This window comes from Phascolarctos cinereus, unplaced genomic scaffold (assembly GCF_003287225.1).
Source record: "Phascolarctos cinereus isolate Bilbo 61053 unplaced genomic scaffold, phaCin_HiC Scaffold_4;HRSCAF=312, whole genome shotgun sequence".
NCBI classification, from domain to species: domain Eukaryota; kingdom Metazoa; phylum Chordata; class Mammalia; order Diprotodontia; family Phascolarctidae; genus Phascolarctos; species Phascolarctos cinereus.
In genome coordinates, this window is record NW_027555847.1 from 379,588,014 (window position 1) to 379,610,173 (window position 22,160).

Sequence of the window (22,160 nt, forward strand, 5' to 3'; positions counted from 1 at the left end):
ACCCAGAAATGAACACAAAGCTACAGATGTCCAGCATAACTATAATATTCCTTGCTTTGGAAACTACTACTTGTATCATTACAGCCTAAGTTATTAGAATTTTTGGCTAACACATCACACTGTTGACTCATATTGAGTCTGAAGACCACTAAAATCCTCAAATCTTTTCCCACTGCTTTTTAGACTTACAGTTCTCTTATTCTGAACCTATGCAGCACTATTTTTTTCCTCAGTGCAGTACTTCACATTCACCCCTTTTAAATTTCATTTTATGAGTCAACCTATGGGTTCTACCTGTTGAAACCTTTTTGGATCCTTATTTTGTCATTTACTGTATTTACCATCCCTCCTAGTTTGGTGTCGTGAATAAGTATTCAATCTATGCCTTTCTCCAAGTAACTGACCAAAAAGTTAAATGAAGGACAGCCAATGACAGTCTTGTGGCATAATTCTAGAGCCTTTGTTCCAAGTTGATAGTTCTCATTAATTTCTCTTTGGATGCAGCTATTAATTATTAAGTTCAACAACTGTTGGATCTACTCAATATCATTATCATTCAGTCTTGTTCACAAGGACATGGTAAGAAATTGTGCATAATATTTTGCTGAAATCCAGGTATCTTGTGCCCAAGGTCTATCCCTGATATACCACTCTGGTAACATGACTGAGAAAAGGAAAGGAGGTGATTTTGAGATGACTTATTCTTAATGAACCTATGCTTGCTCACGGAGATCATTCCTTCTCATTAAGTGCTCATAGATTGTCTATTTAATAGTACATTTGATAATTATGCCTCAGATTGATGTCAAAATCACTGGCTTACATCTTGTGCAATTCACCTTCTTTCCTATCCCCAAACTAAGATATTTTCTCATCTTCAGTTCTTTGGAAGCTCTTCTATTTTCCATGATTCTTTAAATATAATGCACAGGGCATTAGCAACCACTTCTTCAAGTTCCTTTAGCATGTAATCCATCAGGACAAGATAACTAATTTGTTGAGGGCACTTAAGCGACTTTATCTGGAGTTTGAATTCCTGTGTAGATTCTTTTGCCTCTCTTTTTTAGCCTGAAGATGATTGCTCTCCATAGAAGAAGGCAGAAGCAATATGCTAATGCTCTCATGAATCACATTTCTCCTCTATACCAACGTTCTCCCACCTTGTGAACTGCAACTGGCCAGCTGAACAGGAAGTCTAACCCATTTTATCATAAGGTGGTAGATGCGACTATTCTACTTGGGGGTCACTGCCTGAAGTAGCAGTGAGCCAGGAGAGGGGAAGATTGCAGCTTACAGCCATGCAACACTCCTCAGTGGAAATATGAATGAATTTGCTCTCAGGCACTCCCTAACCCCATTCAGTGGTATCACCATTTACATAAGTCCATTGTCTTACTTTGTCTCCTACATGTTTTCAATGCTTTGAGGAACTAAGCAGCAGCCCTTTTAGAAGGCTGAAGGCTCCCTTCCTAAACACATGTGTATACATAAACACATATCTATGCACGCACATGTGTGCACTCCACCCCCACCCCCTAACTAGCATTTCTTATCCACTGACCTAAAATATTTTTCCATACATCACAATGAATATAAAATAAATTGGGGTATGAATCTACCTCATTGACAGTCAACCAGAAAATACTGTCTAGAAAAAAGCTCCAACGAGGCAGGTATCAATCAGTCATATAAATGACAAATATTTGTTGAGCACTTTAGTGTCTTTCCATCAGTTTGGCCATTTAGATGCATTATGATTAAATGAAAAGACTTCTTTTTTTTAAGTGGGATTCCAAATAATTATGTGGACGTGCATATACACACATGCACAGACATATACATCATTCCCAATAAAAGGACGCACTTTCGTTGTTTTGGATTCTAACATCTACTCCATGATTTCGCTTCAAGTAGGGATCAGGAGATGTCTGTGCACTAACAATCAGTCAAGATTCTATTCCAAAATCTCACTATGATTGAGTCTATAAGATGCCAAACATCCAGATGGAAAGTGAAAAACTCAGTCAATCATCCGGATGTTTTGTCTACCCTTTTCAGATGCCTGAGTACTTGGAAACATTTGGAGGAAGGAATGCATTTTTCCAATTTCTATCTGTGATTTTTGGCATTTTTTTAGAAAGAGAATAAGACTTTGACAGGATAGTCTATTTCGATGGTCATTATCAAAATATGGTCATTTTAAGACAATGTACATAAATAACATGCTCAGGGATGATTTGCCCAAGCAGAAAGTTAAATTTGATTTAGGACTTCAGAGCCAGAAGGATATTGTGAGATCACCTAGTCCAATTCACTTTTATAACCAAAAAACTGAGATTAAAGTGACTTGCCCAGAGACCCAAAGACAGTGGCATAATCAGGGCTAGAATCCAGGTCTTCTGAGCCCAGTTTCCATAGTGAGCTCATCCAGTTTTGTTTTGTTTAAGCCTAGGTTAATCCAATCAGGGCACTGAAAAACAGTACCTTCAATTAAAAAAAAATCAGAAATACAGTTTATATTCTGGCTCTGACATTTATTGCCTATGTGACCTTGGGCAAGCCACTTAGCTCAGTGTCCTTACCTGTAAAACACTGAGGTTGGATTAGATGACATCCAAGACCCCTTCCAGATCCAAATCTATGACCATATAATACTAAATTCCCTTCTACCTCAACCCCAGTCCTACAACTCTAAGGCGATAATCAAAGCATTTAAGTTAGAATAGCTCCAAAGAGGTATTCCCTCTTTTTTCCCCAAAGAAGTAAATCCATGACTGGGCAAACTGAGGTCACATGGGTATGTCAGAATGTTGGAAGGGACCTCAGCAGCAATCATGTACAAACCATACCTGAATATAATTCCTTCTAATCATATACATGAAAAATGGTCACCCAGGCTGTCCTTGAAGGCCTTTTATAGCAATGAGGATTCCATTCCCTTCTGATGTAGGCCATCTTACTTGGGGATAGCTCAGATAATTAGGAAATTTGTCCTTAAGACAAATTTAAACTTGCCTCTCTGCAACATCTAACCACTGCCGATAGTTTTACCTTTTGGTGCCATGTGGAACAAGTCTAATAATTTTTCCAAATAACAGTCCTTCAAACCCTTGATGATAACTTTCACCTCCCTGATAAACCTTTTGTTCTTCAGATTAAATATCCCCATGCTCATCATATGATGATTACACGCCATTCTCTAGAAGTTTTTCACCATTGTGGCTCCCTTTTCTAAATGCTCTGCTTCTTAACATACTTCATGAAAGTATGGTTCCTAGAAGTGAATGCAATACTCACATGTGGTCTAAGGAAAGTTCAGTGGGCCCCACGCCTTCTGATTCTGCATCCTCTAATTCAGCATAGCCCAAGGTAGCACTGGCTTCTTTTGACCAGTAACTAGCTGACACTGAATCACTGACCCTGCTGTCTACTAAGCTCCTCAGGTCTTTTTCAGAACCGTCTCTGGCCATATCTCTCTCATCTGGTACTTGTCTAGTACCCTTGTGAGTAACACTTTACAATCATAGTTATTTAATTTCATCTTATTTGATTTGGCCAAACTTCTTAGCCTTCTGAGACCTTTTTGAATCTCATTTGAGTTAGAGATCTCTTTTGGCTTTGTAGCCTTTGCAGATTGGATAAGCATATGATCTATGTTTTCATCCAGATCACTGAGAAAAATGTTACACAGCCCAGAAGCAAGCATAGGTGCCTGAGGCATTCAAGGGGAGATCTTTTAAGGTCATAATGAAACAATAGCTACTCTAAGGTCCAGCCATTCAATGACTTATTGGTTCATTTAACTATATTATCATCTAGCTCACATCTCTACATCTTGCCCTAAAGGCATCTGGGTGATGCACTGGATGGGATGCTGGGCCTTGAGTGAAAAAGATTTAAATTCAAATTTGATCTTAGACACTTACTACCTGTTTTGTTCTTTAACTCCCTGTCTGCCTCAGTTTCCCCAACTGTATAATAGGGATAATAATGCCACCAAACCTCCAAGGTTGTTGTGGGGATTAAATGAGATAATATTTATTAAACACTTTTTTATTGTGCCTGGCATATAACATGTACTTAATAAATTCTTACTACCTTCTGCTTGTTAGATGAACAAAATGTATCAAAAAATTTGAAAGTGGTATAGTGTAAAGTACACTGAACTAGAAATGCCTATAATATATAAATACTATATTTAACTTTTCCATATTACTAATACATAAAAACCCATAAATGCTTGTTTCCTTCCTTTCCATAAGAACAGCACAGAGATTGGAACCCAAAGTTTTAAAAACAAATGTTAAAAAAAATTGTTTTCACAAACAAGTGGGAAATAAGATATACAGGAAATGGGGTATAGAAATCTATCCTGTCCTACAAGAAAACTGAAGGGGAAGGGGATAAGAGAAGGGGGAAGACACATAGAAGGGAGGGCAGATTAGAGGAAAGGGTATTCAGAATTCATGCCATCTTGGGGTGGGGGGAGGCACGAGATGGGGAGAAAATCTGGAACTCAAAATCTTGTGGAAGTGAATGCTGAAAACTAAAAATAAATAAATTTTAAAAAATAATAATAAAAAAAGAACAGCACAGAGAGTGTGTTGTAGTGTCAAGATCTGATCCCAGATTTCTTTCTGTGCATATCTATTGCTCTTTCCACTACAGCAGAGTATTTATCTTTATTTAATTAACAGAATTTAGGTAGCGAAATCAACTAGTGAATTAAGAATTATGAAACAAATTTTAAAAATTGAAACCCAATCAACTTAAAAATGAAAATGTAATCAACTTTTTTAAAATCAGTGAAAGTGACTTATAAATTAAACTTACTGCTTTCTTATCCCAAAGTCAATTCTCCTTTTTTTCCCCCTCTAGTTCAGCACACAGAAAATGTGGGCTTTTTTTTTTTTTCAGATAGATCTGCTTACCAGAAGTGGGTTCTAATTGGACACAAAGAAGAGCACTGGGTAGAAGCTGCTGACAGATTGATTTTATCTTGGTGTAAAGAAAAAATTCCTAATAATTTGAGCTGTCCAAACGTACAATGGGCTCTTATAGATGGTGATAGGAGCAACTAGATGGCACAGTGGATAGAGAACCAGGCCCAGAGTCAGGAAAACCTGAGTTCAGATCTGACCTCAGGCATTTATTAGATGTGTGACCCTGGGCACTTAACCCTGTTTGCCTCAGTGTCCTCATCTACAAAATGAGTTGGAGAAGGAAATGGCAAACCGCTCCAGTATCTTTGCTAAGAAAACCCCAAATGGGGTTTTTAAGGAGAGATTCAATGACTTGATCACCTGTTAGGGATATGTTCATGCGTAGGTTGGGCTAAATGACAACTAAGGTCCATTCCAACACCAAGACTATATGATTCTGGGTTCCTTTCTACATAAGGGCCCGACACCTATACACTTAGCTCAAAATAACTAAACATTGGTTCCTGCTTGTCTGATGGAAACATAAAGAAGCAAATATAAGATCAGAAGAAATGAAAAGAAGTAAAGTGGGTTTGAGTATGCTGACTAGCCAAGTTCTTTATGACCACTGGACAAGTGCCCCTTTCAATTCCATTCTATTTCATTTGTTTTCATTAAACAAGTAGTTATTAAGTGTCTACAAGGTTCTCAACACTGTTGGTCTTTACTAAAGAGATTCTTGAAAATCAAACCCCTGGTTTACTATTCTTCCAAAAACAGAAGTTGGGGCTTACTAAGATAAGGAAATACAGGCTTTTGCTGATAACTCTTCATAAAATGTTCATGAAGAACCTCATCTTTAGAGGATGCGAGTTAAACAGTCCTTTCTGCCATCTTCTCTGTCCAATGTGCTGCTCAGTGGCCCCGCCACACAGAAATGCAAGGAAATGCAGCTTTGGCTGAATCTGTGACACCTTTATGAGGAGTCTGGTTTTTGTACTGCCAAACAAATGTGTGCCATACTCCTTCTGACCTCATCTTTCTCTGACTGTATAAGATCTACCTTTCTTTTTAGACCTAGTGTGAGCCTTACATGTTCTAAGAATCCTTTCTTGACTGTCCCAGTCTTTAATGCTTACTTTGCTCTTGGAACTTCTGTGATATGCTGCCTACCTATAATTATTCTGATTTATTTCCATGTCCTATCTCATCATCTAGATTGGAAGGCTCTCAAGGTCCAGGACTATCTCTTGTTTCCCTCTATCCCTTGTACCTGCAACAATGCCACAATAGCAGATGAAGCCAGTTTCCTCAGTAGTTGATACTTTGACAAGAGATCCCATGTAAGCCACAATACCGTGCTCTACCACCACTGCCCTCTCCATCACTCTCATCTCAATCCTCCTGGAAGGGGAAGGTCCTTTGGAATAACATAAATTCCACTCCATATACAGTACACTCTTGACACTGGTCATTATATTCCTGAGTTGCAAGAATGACTAGAGGTTGGGGAAGGGAGAAAAAGGCTGAGGTTAGAAGGGGTACTACATTTAAGTGGATATAACTATTTAGGGTCAAATTGAGACTGTTCACTTCTCTCTACCTCCATGTATCCTTCAATAAAAAGCCTATGCCAGCAAACCAAGTATGGGTACGTCCCTCTGTGTTACACAATAGGAATCTTTTGAATCCACTACTAATACAGACATGACAGACATGCAGAAAGCTATGGACCATTTATTTAGATAATGGAAGCCAGGTCTCCACTAAGAGAAAATGGTGGATAAACAAATATTCAATAAATATGAAGAGCAGACATAAAAAAATTTTTTTTTTTTCCGAATGAACCTTATGATGCTGCCTGCTTGTAATTATCTGGATGCATTTCCATATACTGCCTCATGAACTAGATTGCATAGCTCTTGGGGTAAGGGACTATGTTTTATTTTTCTTATATCACTTGTACTTCCAATCATGCCTTAGATTTATAAGATGTACAAAAAATGTCTGGCACTGCTACTGGCTACCCACCTGAACAATCCAAACTTGCTGGATAAGAACGTGCTCCCCTTTACGTGGTACCTGTGGCCCTAATCTACATTGGCTATTTTGTAGATATAGCTACAAGACAATTATCTAGACAGGCAGCTGTTACAGAAAAACTCCGTGAGCTAGCATTTTGACAGGATACTTCATGCAAGGATCTCAAAAGACCACTCCCTGTCAGGTGTGAAAGCATAAAAACATCAGAAAGCCATGAGAAATAGCATGTGGGTTCAGGACATTCACCTCACTATTATCTGTAAACAGCCCATGAAATGTTTATGGGAAAAAGGATAGGAGCTACTCTTTCTAATGCTGACCTCAAAACTATTCCTTGACCTCAGCCCCTATGGAAAGCAGTCAGTTAATAAATTTATATTTGTTGCACACCTACAATGTGCCAAGAACTCAATATTTTGGTAGAGGTAGAATGCAAATCCTTGTTTTCAGGGGATGTAATGAAACTGATTTCTGTGAATTTAGCAGGGATTTTTGCCTCAGGTCTTCTTTTTTCCCAACTAGCACTTTGTAGCAAACTCATGTTTCTAGCACAGTGGCCTCTAAAGCAATATTGATTACACACCCCTATCAGTGGAAAAAACAAACAAACAACAAAATAAGAGAGAGGGAGGGAAGTAGGGAAGGAGAGAGAAGGGGAAGGAGAAGGGGGGGGAGATTTTCCCAGTGGCAGTTGCTGTGGTAGAAATTAGGCTATAACTGCTCTGAGGGATCTAATATTCTCCTAGAGGACCTTTCAACAATTCAATGGCCTTAGGGCTATTTTTAGACAATCCTGACCTCAGGAATAGAGAAGCTTGGCATAGGCAATAATACAGGAGAGAAAAAAACCCAGAAAGCTAGCAAAAAAAAAAAAAAAGAGCTAGCAAAGTAATGTTCCTCTGAAGGAATGACAGACTATGGAGGAGCAAGAAGCCCAGAAAGGCCAAGCTTCATTTCCTTCCTTCAGAAGAACTGAATCCCAGATATTACTAATTTAGTCCATGTGGTGGGTGATATCAAATATCTGCAATCCCCCTCAGAATGGGGAAGGCTGGGAACTTGTACAGTGGTAAGTAGTGAAGTTGAGGATTGTTGGGATGTAATGGGTAAAGAATAGGCATAGTTGTGTTGGAAACAACCTCCATGCCTTTCTGTCTTGAGGAGAGTGGGATGTTACCTATTTCTCACTCTCTGGCTGATCACAGACTCCTTGGGGTGAAGCCATGGCCCACTTGGGGTAATGTCACAGACTCCAGGAAGCTGTGACTATCTTTTAGGAAATGATTGGTCTAGAGAAATATCACTATAGAGAGGTCCACAGAGGCTGATTTATGTGACAAAATGAATCAATCAATTAGAGGCCGAGGTTGAAGTGAACTCCAGAATGACAACCCCCTTCTATGGTTTCTAAAATTTAGTAGCAATAATTCTTACTATGGCCAGAAATCACTCATTCATTTTTTCATCCATTCATTCATTCAACACTTATTTACGGACCTCCTCTTAAGCCTCTCATAATAACATCTGGGAGTCGAGTGCTTTAGAGGGCACAAACAACAACAACAACAAACACACAAAACATAAGACTGGGACCCTGCCTTCAAAGAGCTCATGACAGAATTGTAGAGGGACAGACATAAGCATAAAAGTTAAATGGCATTACAATATAAGACCATATAATACGATATAATGCAAGAAACATTTCAAGGCAGTATGTGATTAAATGGAAAATAAACGCTGCAGAAAATAAATTCCATGAGTTCAGATGAAGAAGAGATCTGTATGTTGGAGAGATTTCAAAGAAGAGGGGTTGGATTTCAAATTCAGCCAAGACTTCTTAAGCACTGTATTTGTACTGGGCTAGCCTCCAGAGAAGATACAAATTTTCAACAGGATAAACCTTAGAGTTCACAGTCTAATAGTATATGACATGCAAAAATCAACTAATCACCAAGCATTTATTAAGCACCGACTATGTGCCAGGCAATGTATGAGGAACTAGGGGTAAAAGTGCATGCACAAACACTCCTAGCTTGCTCCCCTCCGCCCCTACCATAGACAACATGGGATGCGTCAGATTTTTGTAGGACTTACCTGCTTCAGATGCTGCTGCCGTGGAAGCAAGGAGAGATAATACTGGCGTTGGGGCTATTGCAATACTTTCAACCGATGTTGGCTTTCTCCTGGTCATCATGGTAGAGGCTGGGCCCTCGTTTTTACTATTCATGGAAGTCTGGTCTGCTTTTAAATGGGGACTTGCAATTCCTAGAGAATGATATCACCACAAGCGCTAGGTTAATTAGTAGGAACTAGAAAACAGTCAGATGTGGTCACAAATTAGGTATTTTTGCTTGGTTTTCTTTGTTATACGGGATGGGTGAAGTTGGTGTGGGGGAGGGGCTTTTTCTAGAAAGTAAATGATGTAAAGACAAAATGCATCAATAAAACAAACAGCTGAAGACTGCCAGAGTGTCACAGTAGATAGAATGCTGTCCTTGGGCTCAGAAAGACACGGGCTCAAGTTTATGGTGGTGCCTGTGCTCCAATCCACTGAGCCACCTAGCTGCCTCCAAGGTCGGGAAGGCCTGAGTTCAAATCTGGCCTCAGACATTTACTAGCTGTGTGACCTTGAGTAAGTCACTTAACCTCTGTTTGCCTCAGTTTTTCAACTATAAGATGGGGATCCTAACAGCACCTACCTCACAGGACTGTTGTGAGGATCAAATGAGTGGGTCTGATCTCTGTTACTTCCTAGCTGTGTGACCCTGGGCAAGTCACTTAACCTCTGTTTGCCTTAATCCACTAGAGAAGGAAATGGCAAACCACTCCAGTATCTTCTCCAAGAAAACCCCATGGATAGTATGGGATAATGAAGAGTCAGACACTACTGAACAGCTGAACAACTTCTTGGCCCTAAGCCTAGCCTTCTACCCACTGCATTACCTACCAACCCTAAGCACTGTCTATAAAATGCTGGTAGAACAGAATTTGGGGAAACTCTATTGTTGCACAGTTACAAATAATTTGGATGACTACCTGGATTCTTTAGTTTTCTCTCAGATGTTTCAGAGCTGTATGTATGGAGTCCCTGACCTTCATTACCTGTTGGCTCCTCTTTTTCTTTTGAACCCGTTACCCAATCTTGCTCATCGGTGTTATCAAATATTTACTGAAAGCCTCCTAAGTGGGCATTCATTCAAATAGTCATTGACATTATCCTTATCATCAAAGGCAGGTACTTTGTGCTTTAAGATGGGTACCTGATTTTCTGTCAAGCGTTTTGGATAATGAGGTGGATTTTTTTTTTTTTTTGCTCTGGACTCAGAGGACCTGGTTTTCCTCCACTTGTGGTCAGAGGCTGTACTTAGACTTGGCTTATCTGTACCACTCTACCAAACTGACACAACCCACAGTCCCTGATCCAGGGGAGTCTGGCAACTAAAAATACCAAAAGATGTCCCATAACTGGCAATCCTAACAGGGATACGCAGCCAGCTACCAATGACAAAACAGGGAAGGTAGCTTCCTAATTCTAACCAAAGGAGAAGGGTCACAGCCTCTGTTTTAGGGAGAACATTTGAGGATGTTATAGTAAGTATAGTGTATAACTTTTAAAAATTACATTCTTAAATTTAGACTTTATTACATTTTGAAGGGCAGAGGAAAAATAAAATTTCATTAAATCATCCTAAAAAGATAATAAGACAAAGGAAAAAGAATAAAGTCCTGAATTATGAAGGTGAGGAAATAGGAAAGATCATGCAAAGGCTCAATGGACAATAAAGGCATTAGATGTATGGATGGCTGCAATTGATGGCTGTTAACTCTGATAACGGAGAGAATCTGGGTCTAATGATTCAGGTCCATTGCTTTAGCGATCTTTAGAATAGCAGTAACATTTATTTTAAACGGAAGCAGGTATTTCTTCTCTCAGAATGTACTTTTTTCCCCCATTGGCTGTTAAGGTTGCATAAGAATTCTGCCATCATTTGAACCTCACTGAGGTGGAATTAGTGGCTTGATGCAGAATTAAATTTATCTTTATTCTCATTACGATTTATGAAGCAAATTAAAAGTAGAACTCATCCTGGAAATAGAATATTTAGACCATGTAACAGAACAAATGGGTTTTGAAAGCTTCAGCAGCCATTACTTTCATGGATATACCTTTAGGTCAAGTTGCTTTACATTGGTCTTTGGACCAAAATTTCCCTATCTCTAAAAAGAAAGGATTAGACTAGGTGAGTCCTAGGGTCCTTAACAGCTCTAAACTCTATAATCTTTATCTACTCATGAAAGCAGGGTCTCTACCAGGCACGCTTCTGTTAAACTATTAGTTTAGGTTATTGTGTATACTTTTGGGAAAAATCTCTAAGTCGGGATTTTTAATAATTTACACTGACCCTCTTTCTCTGACTTAATCTAAGTTCTGTGGAACTATTGCTGCTAGTGACCATCCAAAACATTCTGAAAGCAAATTGTAAAAGGAAGGCCAAGAGAGACCCTGGATTGCCACAATTTTTGACCTTCCTTTTTTGACTTTTTATTTACATGCAAGGAATGGAATAACAGCTCAAGAATGTAAAATACCTATGTGAGAATATTACATGTGGCTGCACATAGTACCTAAAGCAAGACCACGTATGTGGCACATGGCTGGCTAAAGAGAAAAGCTCAGGAATAGAGACAGGAATACAGTGATATTAACTATCGAGACAACTGGAAAGGTCACATAAATTCTCAATTTCCATTTCAATCCAGGCGGCTACCGAGAAGCAATTAGGGTAGAGGTATTTTGATGGAAGACAGGTTGGAAAAGACCCTGAGGAATGTGGAACAGCTTCAACGTCCAGCACTGGCATTCAGCAAGAGGCAGAATGGCTGGGCAATATTATGGAGGGATATTGAGGAGTGCCCCATCTAGTGTGTAATATTCCTTCTTTTCTGAATGGGAGTGAACACTTCTGGAATGGGAAATGTCCTAAAGGTGACCACTATCTTCTACTGATTACAATGCTTGCATGTAGCTGGATAGCTTGGTTACTAGAACTGAGATACTAGAAAGGGGAATGGGGATAATTGATCCAGGGGCTAATTTCTGTTTCACATTCATTTCTTTTTTTTTTTTTTTTGGCTAAGCAATGGGGTTAAGTGACTTGCCCAGGGTCACACAGCTAGTAAGTGTTATGTGTCTGAGGTTGGATTTGAACTCAGGTCTTTCTGAATTCAGGGCCGGTGCTCTATCCACTGTGCCACCTTGCTAACCTCTGTTTTACATTCTAAGCAAATTAAACACACACCATTTCAAAAGGTGTTTAAATGCAAGAAGCCACGCTACATTTAGGTGGGGCAAAGGTAGATACAGCACAAGACACTGCTGTCTAAGAGTTTACAATCTAAAGGGCTGAGGAGGAAGACAGAAATATGCAAATAACTATGATGCATGGATTCAGGATAGGCAAGGCCTCTAGATAAGTGCTCTGCGAAATCCAAAGAAGGAGGGATCTGTTTCATCATGGAAGGAGGACAGTCTGAGATGGTGGAGGAAGGAGCACCTAGGCTGAAGAGCATCCCATGAGCAAAGGCCATATCAGAACAGACTAGGGCAAATGTAAACTTGTCACATATCAGGACATCTAAGTAGCCCGACCCAAGAGAAAAATCATGGAAACATGTATTAGAGTCCTTACTGAGCTTCTTTCAAAGCTTACTTCAAGAGCTATCTCAAACAGAAAGCCTTTTTTTACTCCTCCAATTGTGAATGCTTTCTTTATCCTCAAATTATCCTGTATTTACTTATAGTATCTGTTTATATGCTATAATCCCCAGGAGAAGGTAAGCATGCTGAGGGAAAGGACTGGGTTTTTTTTTTGGGGGGGGTAGGGGGTTGTTTTTCTAGTTATGTATTATTGCATTGTATGGATAGCTGTATTCCTAGCAGATGCCCTGCACATAGCAGGGGCTTTGTAAATGTTTGTTGAATTGAAATAAGCATTTTTTTTAAATGGAGATAATAATGCTAATAATACTGCGGATTCAACATCTGCTCATAATTAAAGTGGGGCTGGGTTGGAGAAGGGAAAAGAAACCTATATGAAAACATGCTGCTCTAACCTGGTGACCTCTATTGATAATTTTTTTTTAAGTCTCTGTGAAACTGTGCTCTAACATATCAAGGGACAGTCATTCATTTTTCAAAGGTAATCTCTCACAAACCACTTATCCCCTCAAATCTCTACCTGCACACAGTGTTTGCATTAGGGACCATGATTTATGGATTCCTACTTTCGAGCTAGGGAGGCCTACTTCCTGTTGCCGTGGTTACTTGTATATCAGTTCAAGGTTAAACTACTCCCAAATCAAAATCAGTGGCAGGCACAGCTTCTAACGGCCAGGTTATTGACTACCCCAGGACGCGTAAAGGTCAAAGACCAAAGCCCTGTTTACCGCCTTGAGGGTGAGTCAATATCTTCAATATTTTTGTTCTGTGTCTTCCCAAGTAGTAGCTGCTGCTCAATTACCTTCCCTCCAAGTTTACTGAGGACACAAAGATCACTGAGGAGAATTCACTTCCAAGGTTAAGTGACTTGCCCAAGGTATCATTAACTAGCAGTGTGAAGGGGTGGGGGTGGGGTGGAGCATACTAGCATCACCTTATCTTTAGCACTTGAAATTTCATGTTTAAAATCTCATTTTAGACTCAGAACTCTATTACGTACTTAAGTTTTAGCAGGGCTGATAATGCTGATAATGATAAGCATGGCTCAAAGAGCAGGTGACTTGCTCAAGGTCACATGGATAAGCATGAACAGAGGCAGTGCACATGAGGTGTGTTTGGGAATGAATAACCCATTCTGGATGGATGAGAGAGTTTATGTGTTATATCAGTGGGAGCAAGGAATAGAAAAATACATTCGTGGAGGGCTTTGAATGCCAGGGTAAGACATCTGAATTTTAGTCTGTATAGAGTAGAATGGCATAAAGTTTTCTTTTTCTTTTTCCTTTTTGTTTATTTTTTATTTAAGTTTTATTCATGTGTTTTTGTTTTTATATTACAACATTTACAGATCATTCCTACTTTGTAAGAGGTTTCTTGTAACAAAGTAAAACAGTTAAGTAAAACTGATGATATAGTGACTTGATCTAAAAATGCATGAAATATTTCATATCTGTAGCACTACCCCTCTCTAATAAAAAAATAGCAGAAATCTATTTTCTCTCCCTTACATCCCCAACTCAATTGGAAAAAGAAAAGAAAAACAATTTCTGGTAACAAATACCCATAGTCAAGAAAAATAAATTCCATCAATGGCTGTATACAAAACGTGTATGTCTCATTCTATACCCTAATCCATCACCTCTCTACAATGAATAGTATTTTTCATCATCAGTTTTCTGGAATCATGAATCTTCATCCATGTACTTACAGCTTTCAAAGGTGTTTGTTTTTACAGCATTGTTATTCCATTTCTTAACAATTTTAGATAACATGGAGTTGAATCTAATTCTTAGGATCTTACACATGACTTTTAAGTACAATGGGAATTCACAGTATCATAGTCAATCAGCAAACATTTATTAAGCACTTACAATGTATCATTAATTGCACTAAGTTCTGGGGAGATGAAGAAAGGCAAAAACACAGTCTTTGTGTGCAAGGAGCTCACATTCTAACAGGAGAGCCACCATGTAAATAACTATATGTACAAGTTATATATGGTATAGATAGAAGGAAAGGACAAAAGGAAGGCATTAATTAGCAGCAGAACAGACCAGGCTAAGTTTCTTGTAGAAGACAGGATTTGAGCCACGCCTTGAGGGAGCTGAGGAGGCAGAGGTGAGGAAGGAGATTATTCCAGGTATGGGGCACAGCCAGTGCAAATGCATACAAACAACTGGGAGGTGTCACGTCACGTGTGAAAAATAATGTAGCTAAGTCATAGAGTTTTTGGAGGTGAGGAAGGTATAAGACCGGAAATGTAGAAGAGAATGGCTGTAAATGCCAAACAGAGGATTTTATATAGGATCCTAAAGGTAAGAAGGAACCACTGAAGTTCACTGAGTGGGGGATGGAGGGTGGCATGGTCATATCTGCTTTTTAGGAAAATCACTCTGGCTGATAAGTGGAGGATGGACTGGAGTGGGAAAGACTTAACAAAGGCCTCTTTAAGGTAGTGGCTATGTGAATAGAGATACATGCATACCAACATACACACATAAACACTCACACATATATATACATATATTCACACATACATACACAGGTATACACACACATTTTGCTCTCTAAAATGGAGATAGCAAGAGTCGGTTTGAGCATCAGTCTGATTTTGAGGATTATTTTCTGAAAATGGGTAGGCCCATGGGTAGCAATTTCAATAAATTATCAGGTAAACCTGCTCTAATGCTGATTTACCTCTGGAAAGAAAAGGCTTTCATCTGTTTTCTGCAATGCTCCTTGCTTAATCTCTGACTAGAGATGTCTCATAATGAAAACATTTTGACTCCATATAGGGATAGAGAGAGTACCTGGGTTTTCATTGATAGAAGAAACTCCTGGAGGAGATCCCCTCTACCAAAGCAGGTCAGGAGTGTCTTACAGTTTCAGAGAGTTGCTCTGCACACTTGGACATTAGTTTAAGTGACTTGTCCAGGTACCCACAGCCAGGAGGTGTCAGAGGTGGGGACTGAATCCAGGTCTTCCTGCCTCCGATGCCAGCTCTCTATCTTCTTGATATGATGCTCCTCTTTGTCTATAGAGGGGAACTAAACATGTCTTAACTCAATCCAAGTCTTATTTATATCTTTCACTAATTTTTCTGATCGAACTTAAGGAGCATCTATGTCTGTGCTCATGTATACAGCACAGGGAATGAACCCTTGAATTATTCCATACACCTCCCCCAAACCGTAAGCTTCTTAGATTGTCTTCTCCTCACAGCTTCCACTGCACCAGGCATGAGAGTGGACATGTGGGAGCTCCTCAATAAACACTTGTTCACTGACCAAAGATGCTAAGTAGAGTGTTTTTAGTATGTAGCATATTGGAATGGGAGTCAGGAAACCTGGTAGTAGAGGTTCTATTCCTAGCTAGCCATTAGTCTTTGTGACCTCGGGTAGGTTCTGTAATTCCTATTTTCTCTGTTTTGCCATATCTAAAATGAGCAGGTTGGACTAGACAGTTTCTAAGTTCCCACAACTATAAAACTTATTCATTCTATGCTTGTCAGCCACATAATTAGTACTTAATAAATGCTTCATTCATTCATTCATTTATTCATTCATACATTCAAATTTCTAAGAAATGATTCAATTATAATTCTCATGCCTTTTTTTTTCTTTCATTTTGTACCTTAATACTTCTGAGATATGGGCAGAAATGGCCTAAAATGCTTACATGACTTGGAAACTTTTACTTGGAACCTTCCACAGAAAAAATTGGCATTCATTAAAGCTTCCTTGTCTGACTCCATACATTTCAGTGGAGTGAAGGTGTTAGCTGCCTAGACTTTGATAGTTTCTTGAACCCTGACCTGTATATCCCTTGCGTCTACAACAGAAAGTTCAACCTTTGCTCTCCCTTGAGAGTTCCAATGATGTAGTCCTATACTGGACCTGAGTCAGACGGTCTTAGTCAGTAATGATTCTTTTCACAGAATAATAGTAAAGGTCTGACCGGTGGACCCGAGGGAACAATGCTACCATATGATCTTCATGGAATTTCCCACCAGGATATTGTAAAAAGGAGAGTTTCAGATCTTCAAAAAGGGATAACCCATTGTATATTTTCACTTCTAAAAAGTTATGTCCCAATTGTGGAAATCATAGGTGAGGGCTCTGCCCATGATGTTTGCAGGTACATACGTCAATTTCATGAAGGCTTAGTTGATAAGTAACAAACTGTAAAGCTCCTTGAGGACAGGAATCGTTTTCATTTTTGTCTTTTTATGCTCAGATAACAATGATAGCGAACACTTAGCAGATGCTTAATAATGAAGTACCAGACCAACGTGCAGGTTTTATGCTCCTGGGGTTAAATTTTAGTATACTAGAGTACTGGTCCTTGCCATGCAGCTACATATTTGTAATTCTATTGTCACTGAATAGCTTGGAAACCAGTGCATCTAATGGTCCAAATGCTGCAGACCTGAGGTCCCTGGCCCTACTCTATATATAAGATCCTTTTGTTACATTGTCCCCCAATACAAGCTCAATACAAGCTAATGCAAGATTCTCACAAAATCTTTTCCATCTATATCCTGTGTATGTGTTTAGTCCACGTTGCATCTGTATGGTAATGCAGATCTCCCTGCTAACTGGGTCACATTATTTGCATTTTGATTACTGCTTATTTAGAGGATGCATTAAAGGTGTGGGGGGGAAGTCTGATCTCACCAGCTTGTGTGTGTGTGTGTGTGTGTGTGTGTGTGCACGCGCGCACATACACATATAAATAGATAAATGCCTATTTACTGATTTGAGAGAATCAGTAAAAACTTGCTCTTCTTTTGTGAACAAATTGGCAGAAGACTGCTTATATGGGGATGCTAGGACTATATTATGATAAATGTGGTTATGGAAACTAATTATTCTTCTTAATGCAATATCAGCCACTATCTGGCTAGATACATTAATTTAGCATACATTATCCTTGTTAAATGGTTGTCTCTTCAATGTATAGAAAAGTTCCACTGTTTTAACATTGTCATCAATGGGTTTTCTTTACACCACCCACTTTAATTCATCTAAAAAGAAATTCTCTCTCTCTCTCTCTCTCTCTCTCTCTCTCTCTCTCTCTCTCTCTCTCTCTCTCACACACACACACACACACACACACACACACACACACACACACACACACACAGAGTCTGTGTACTGGGAAGGCCCAGGCCACAGAATAAAAGGGGAAAAAAAAATCACAGAAACCTAGACCCATCATTAGATAGATCTCCCAATCTTTATCTCTAGTAGTTCAGTCAGAAGAGCTAATACCATGATGATAGCTTTGAAATCTCTTAGGAATTGGATGAAGGGAAGCGATAGTGATGAACTCCCAGCTAATAAACACAGAGTGCTTATTTCGGCAGAATGATCAATTTCTAGATGTCCTGAGGCTTGTCTGATACAGTTGATTTACTCATCCTCGGTTACCTCACTAATAAAGCCAAAGTCCACCATCAGATTACAGAGGAGGCCAGAATTTCTTAAAGGGGCAGCAGGATCTGGCGTGCAGGTGTTCCTGGGCCACTGGACCACATGCCTGGCCAACAGCTGCACTCCCTGTACTAAAGGCTTACAGTTGATCATCTCGAGGCTCGTACAGTAATGCAATTAATTTATCTTGTTAGTGGAAATTTAACGCAATGATCTAAAAGAACTCTTCCATATTGTGATAAACTTTAGTGCCTCCGGGTGGTTCCTCATGCATTGGGCTCATTTCACATCTCATCCATTATGTAAATGAATGTGGAAATAGTTTGAGTTTCTCCCATGTCTCTCTACACTGATGGATTGGAGAGAGTCAGTCCTACTGAAACTAATAAGGTTAAGAGCATCTCACTATTCCTTTATCCTTGGTCGGTTCAGTAAGCCTGCGTCAAGAAATGTGAGGCAGTATACATATACATACACACACACACATATGTGTGTGTCTGTGTGCATATATATGTGTATGTGTGTATATTTGACAATTGTTCTCCTAAGATAATTTCATTATTGGTAGACAACACAGTGGCCTGAGGTAAGCCCTAGGTTGGATGGCAGCTGCATTAGTTCCAACCAAATAGGCACAATATAACATAAGAATGAAGCTCATAGCTAATAGTTTATAAAGTGACTGAAAGGCATATAAAATATGGTTAAAAGCAGCTGATTTTCCAATTTGATTTTAAAAAAAAGGAAATTTCTCCCTGGCTAAAAAGTATGAAGAATGACTATAGCAAGATAGAGTAATGGTAGCTCCAGACATTCCATAAAGGTGAGAAAGGGAAATAAATGATAAGAGGAATAGAATTTTGGTTGTAGGGATGCTGAATGGATAGGAGTCATTGTGATATATTAGTGTGATATGTTAGAATGAGTGTATTCTTACAAATCAAGAGGCCTTGGTTCAAATTTGGGATACAACAAAAACAGGCTGTGTGACCCGGGGTAAGTCCCTTAACTTCCCTGAGGCTTAGTTTCATTATCTAGAAAATGGGGTCTCATACTTGCAGTATCTACTTTAATGGTTGTTGTAAAGAAAGCACTTCGCAAACTTTAGAGAATTTTTATAAGACTTATTGTTGCTCTGGGGTCAAAAAAGGAAATTTATTCAGCAGAGAACTTTGGAAATTAGGAAGGCAATTTTTAAACTCCAGTTGAAGATTCATAGGAAGCCAACAGGATAACTGGGGTTATAGCCTCATAGGAGGAGTAAATAATTGTGCTGCAGACTTCCATGCCCCACAAATTTCATTTGGAAGGCTAAGAAAAGAGAGCTAAAAATAGCCAAGGCAGGATGCTATTAAAATATAAATAAGTATTTTGCGAGAGGTAGCCTCAAAGCATGATGGACTTTGGTGCCAGATAGGTGACAGTAAAAAGAAAGTTAAAAATAAAATTTTAAAACCTCTCCAGTGGTTTTAGTCCAATAGAAGAAATCAAGCTTTGAGTAGAGAAAAGTACGTTCAGGGGAAGGGATAATAAGACATTTTGCCTCGTAAGAAGTTAGTGGCAAAAAGGGTCAAAATCAAGATGATCAAAACATTTGAGATAGAAGAGATTTCAGTGACCAACTCATACCTGAAAAGGAATTACCACCATTAACATACCTGAAAAGCAGCCATCCTGCCTCTGCCTGATGACCTTCACCGACGGGGAACTCACTACCTCATAAGGCAGGCCATCCCACTTTTGGACAGCTCTAAATGTTATGAAGATTTGTCTGATAACGAGCCTAAATCTTCCTTATTGTGATTTCTACCCATTGATCCTGGTATGTCCTTCTGGGGCCAAACAAAACAAATCTAACCTCCCCTTCCATAAGACAGCTCTTCAAATATTTGAAAACAGCTCTCATGTTCCTACCAAGTCTTCTCTTACTTATGCTGAATCTCCCCAGTTCCTTCAAACTATGCTCATATGATATGACCAAGGCCTTCTGCCATTTCAGCGTCTATCCTTTCCTATGTAACAATACCTTCCTAAAAATTTTTGGTATAGGGGCAGCTAGGTGGCGCAGTGGATAGAGCACTGGCCCTGGATTTAGGAGGACCTGAGTTCAAATCTGGTCTCAGACACATAATACTTCCTAGCTGTGTGACTCTGGGCAAGTCACTTAACCCCAATTGCCTCACTAAAAAAAAAAAAAGGTATTGAGAAATGAAGCCAGTACTGTGGGCTGATCCAGACAGGGTCCAGAGGGCCTATCCTTTCCTCATTCCTGGCCACTGTTCTTCTTTAAGCAGCCTAGGCTACCACATCATACTGTTGTTCATGCTGGGCTTAGAGTTCACTAAAAGACCCCCATCTTTTTCAGGCAAACTGCTCTCTAACTCTGTCTCCCTATCCTGTGCTTGTGAAGTTGATTTTTTCATAGTCAAATGCAAGACTTCAAATTTATCCTCATTGAATGTCACCTTATTATATTCTAGCCTGTCAAAACCTTTCTGAATCTTGGTCATCCAGCGTGTTAGGTATCCTGTCCCTCCTAACTTTCTGTCATCTGCAAAATTTGATGATCATGCCATCTATGCCTTTAATTTAAGCTGCTAATCTAAATGTTAAACAGACCATGGTTAAACATAAGTCCCCGGGGAACTTTCGTGGAGACCTCCTGCCAAACTGACACTGACCCATTAATGACTACCCTTTTAGTTGTCATTAAATCAATTTCAAAACCATCTAGCTGTATTATCATCTAGTCCACATCTTTCCACCTTCTCTACAAAAATAGTACAAGATACTTTATCAGAAGCTGTGCTAAAATGGAGGCAAAGTATATCTACCACATTCTTCTGAACTATTAGTTTTAGTAACCTTGTCAATAAAAGAAATAAGGTTAGGCTGGCACAACCTCTTTTTGAAGTTATCAGCTTTTCATAACCACCACTTTCCTTTCTAGATGTTCATTAACCATTTTTCAGTGATCAATTCTAGAACTTTGTCAGAAATCAAAGTCAAGTTCGCTGGCTTATAGTTCAGACTCCAATCTCTTCTCTTTTTTGAAAGTCAGGGCATCTGCTCCTTTCCAGGCCAGTGATACTCATCCTGTTTGCTGAAATATTTCAACTATCACTGAGAGTGATTAAAAAATCATATACACCAATGCTCACAAAACCTGAGGATGTAGTTTATTTTGGTCAAGTAACTTGAATTCAGAGGCAGCTAGGTAGTGCAATGGACAGAATACTGGGCCTGGCCTAAGGAAGACTTGACTTCAAACCTGACACTAGCTTTCTGACCTTGGGCAAGTCTGTCTGCCTCATTTTCCTCATCTATAAAAGAGGGACAATAACACCACCTATATCCCCCGGTGGTTGAAAGGATCAAATGAGATAATATTTGCAAAGTGCTTAGCATAATGCCTCATGGATAGTAGGCACTTAATAAATGCTTATCTCCTTTCTTTGAATTCATCAGTTCCCCAAGGACACCTAGGATGTCCTTACTTGCTTATCTTGGTTATTAGCTTCTTATGAAGTATTTCTGTTTTGTCATTTCTAGTACAAAGATAGTTCTCCTTGGTGGAGAAATAAAAGTAAAATAAAAACCAAACAGCCACCTTTCTTTCTTTCATCATTCTGTGCAGTGGTCCTATCCCTTCTTTGATCTTCCTCATTCTCTGAATATTGCTTTTAAAAGAGGACCCTTTTGCTCTCTTTAGCTGCCCTCTCCAGGCTCAGCTTAGCAACTCTGACACTGTTTTATACAGCACCATACAACATTTAGATATTCGTCCTCAGTTATCTGAACTTATTTCCATCTTCTAGACAATTTAAATTGGAGTAATTTTAACTCATATTCATTCTAGAAACTATATCAGGAAAAGTAAGTTGCATAGTTCTTGATATGGACAGATAACATGACTCATTAAGTTTCTTTATTGGCATTAATGGTCTTAGAAACTAGGACTTAAACTTTTTAATATATTAAAATAATATTCATTGGTGTGATGTTTCTGTTTATAAGTGCTACTCTAGAAATGTACCTGTT

The 22,160-nt window shown here is 39.1% G+C and overlaps 1 protein-coding gene across 6 annotated transcripts in view; it reads right to left on the reverse strand.

Moving 5' to 3' along the window:
- SETBP1 (SET binding protein 1) overlaps positions 1 to 22,160 on the reverse strand; it is a 537,494-nt gene that overhangs the window by 28,487 nt on the left and 486,847 nt on the right. For all 6 annotated transcript variants that reach the window (XM_020985737.2, XM_020985739.2, XM_078153276.1 and 3 more), the window contains one exon: positions 9,060 to 9,230. In XM_020985737.2, coding sequence (XP_020841396.1) covers positions 9,060 to 9,230 — 171 coding nt within the window. The remainder of the gene's footprint in view (positions 1 to 9,059; positions 9,231 to 22,160) is intronic.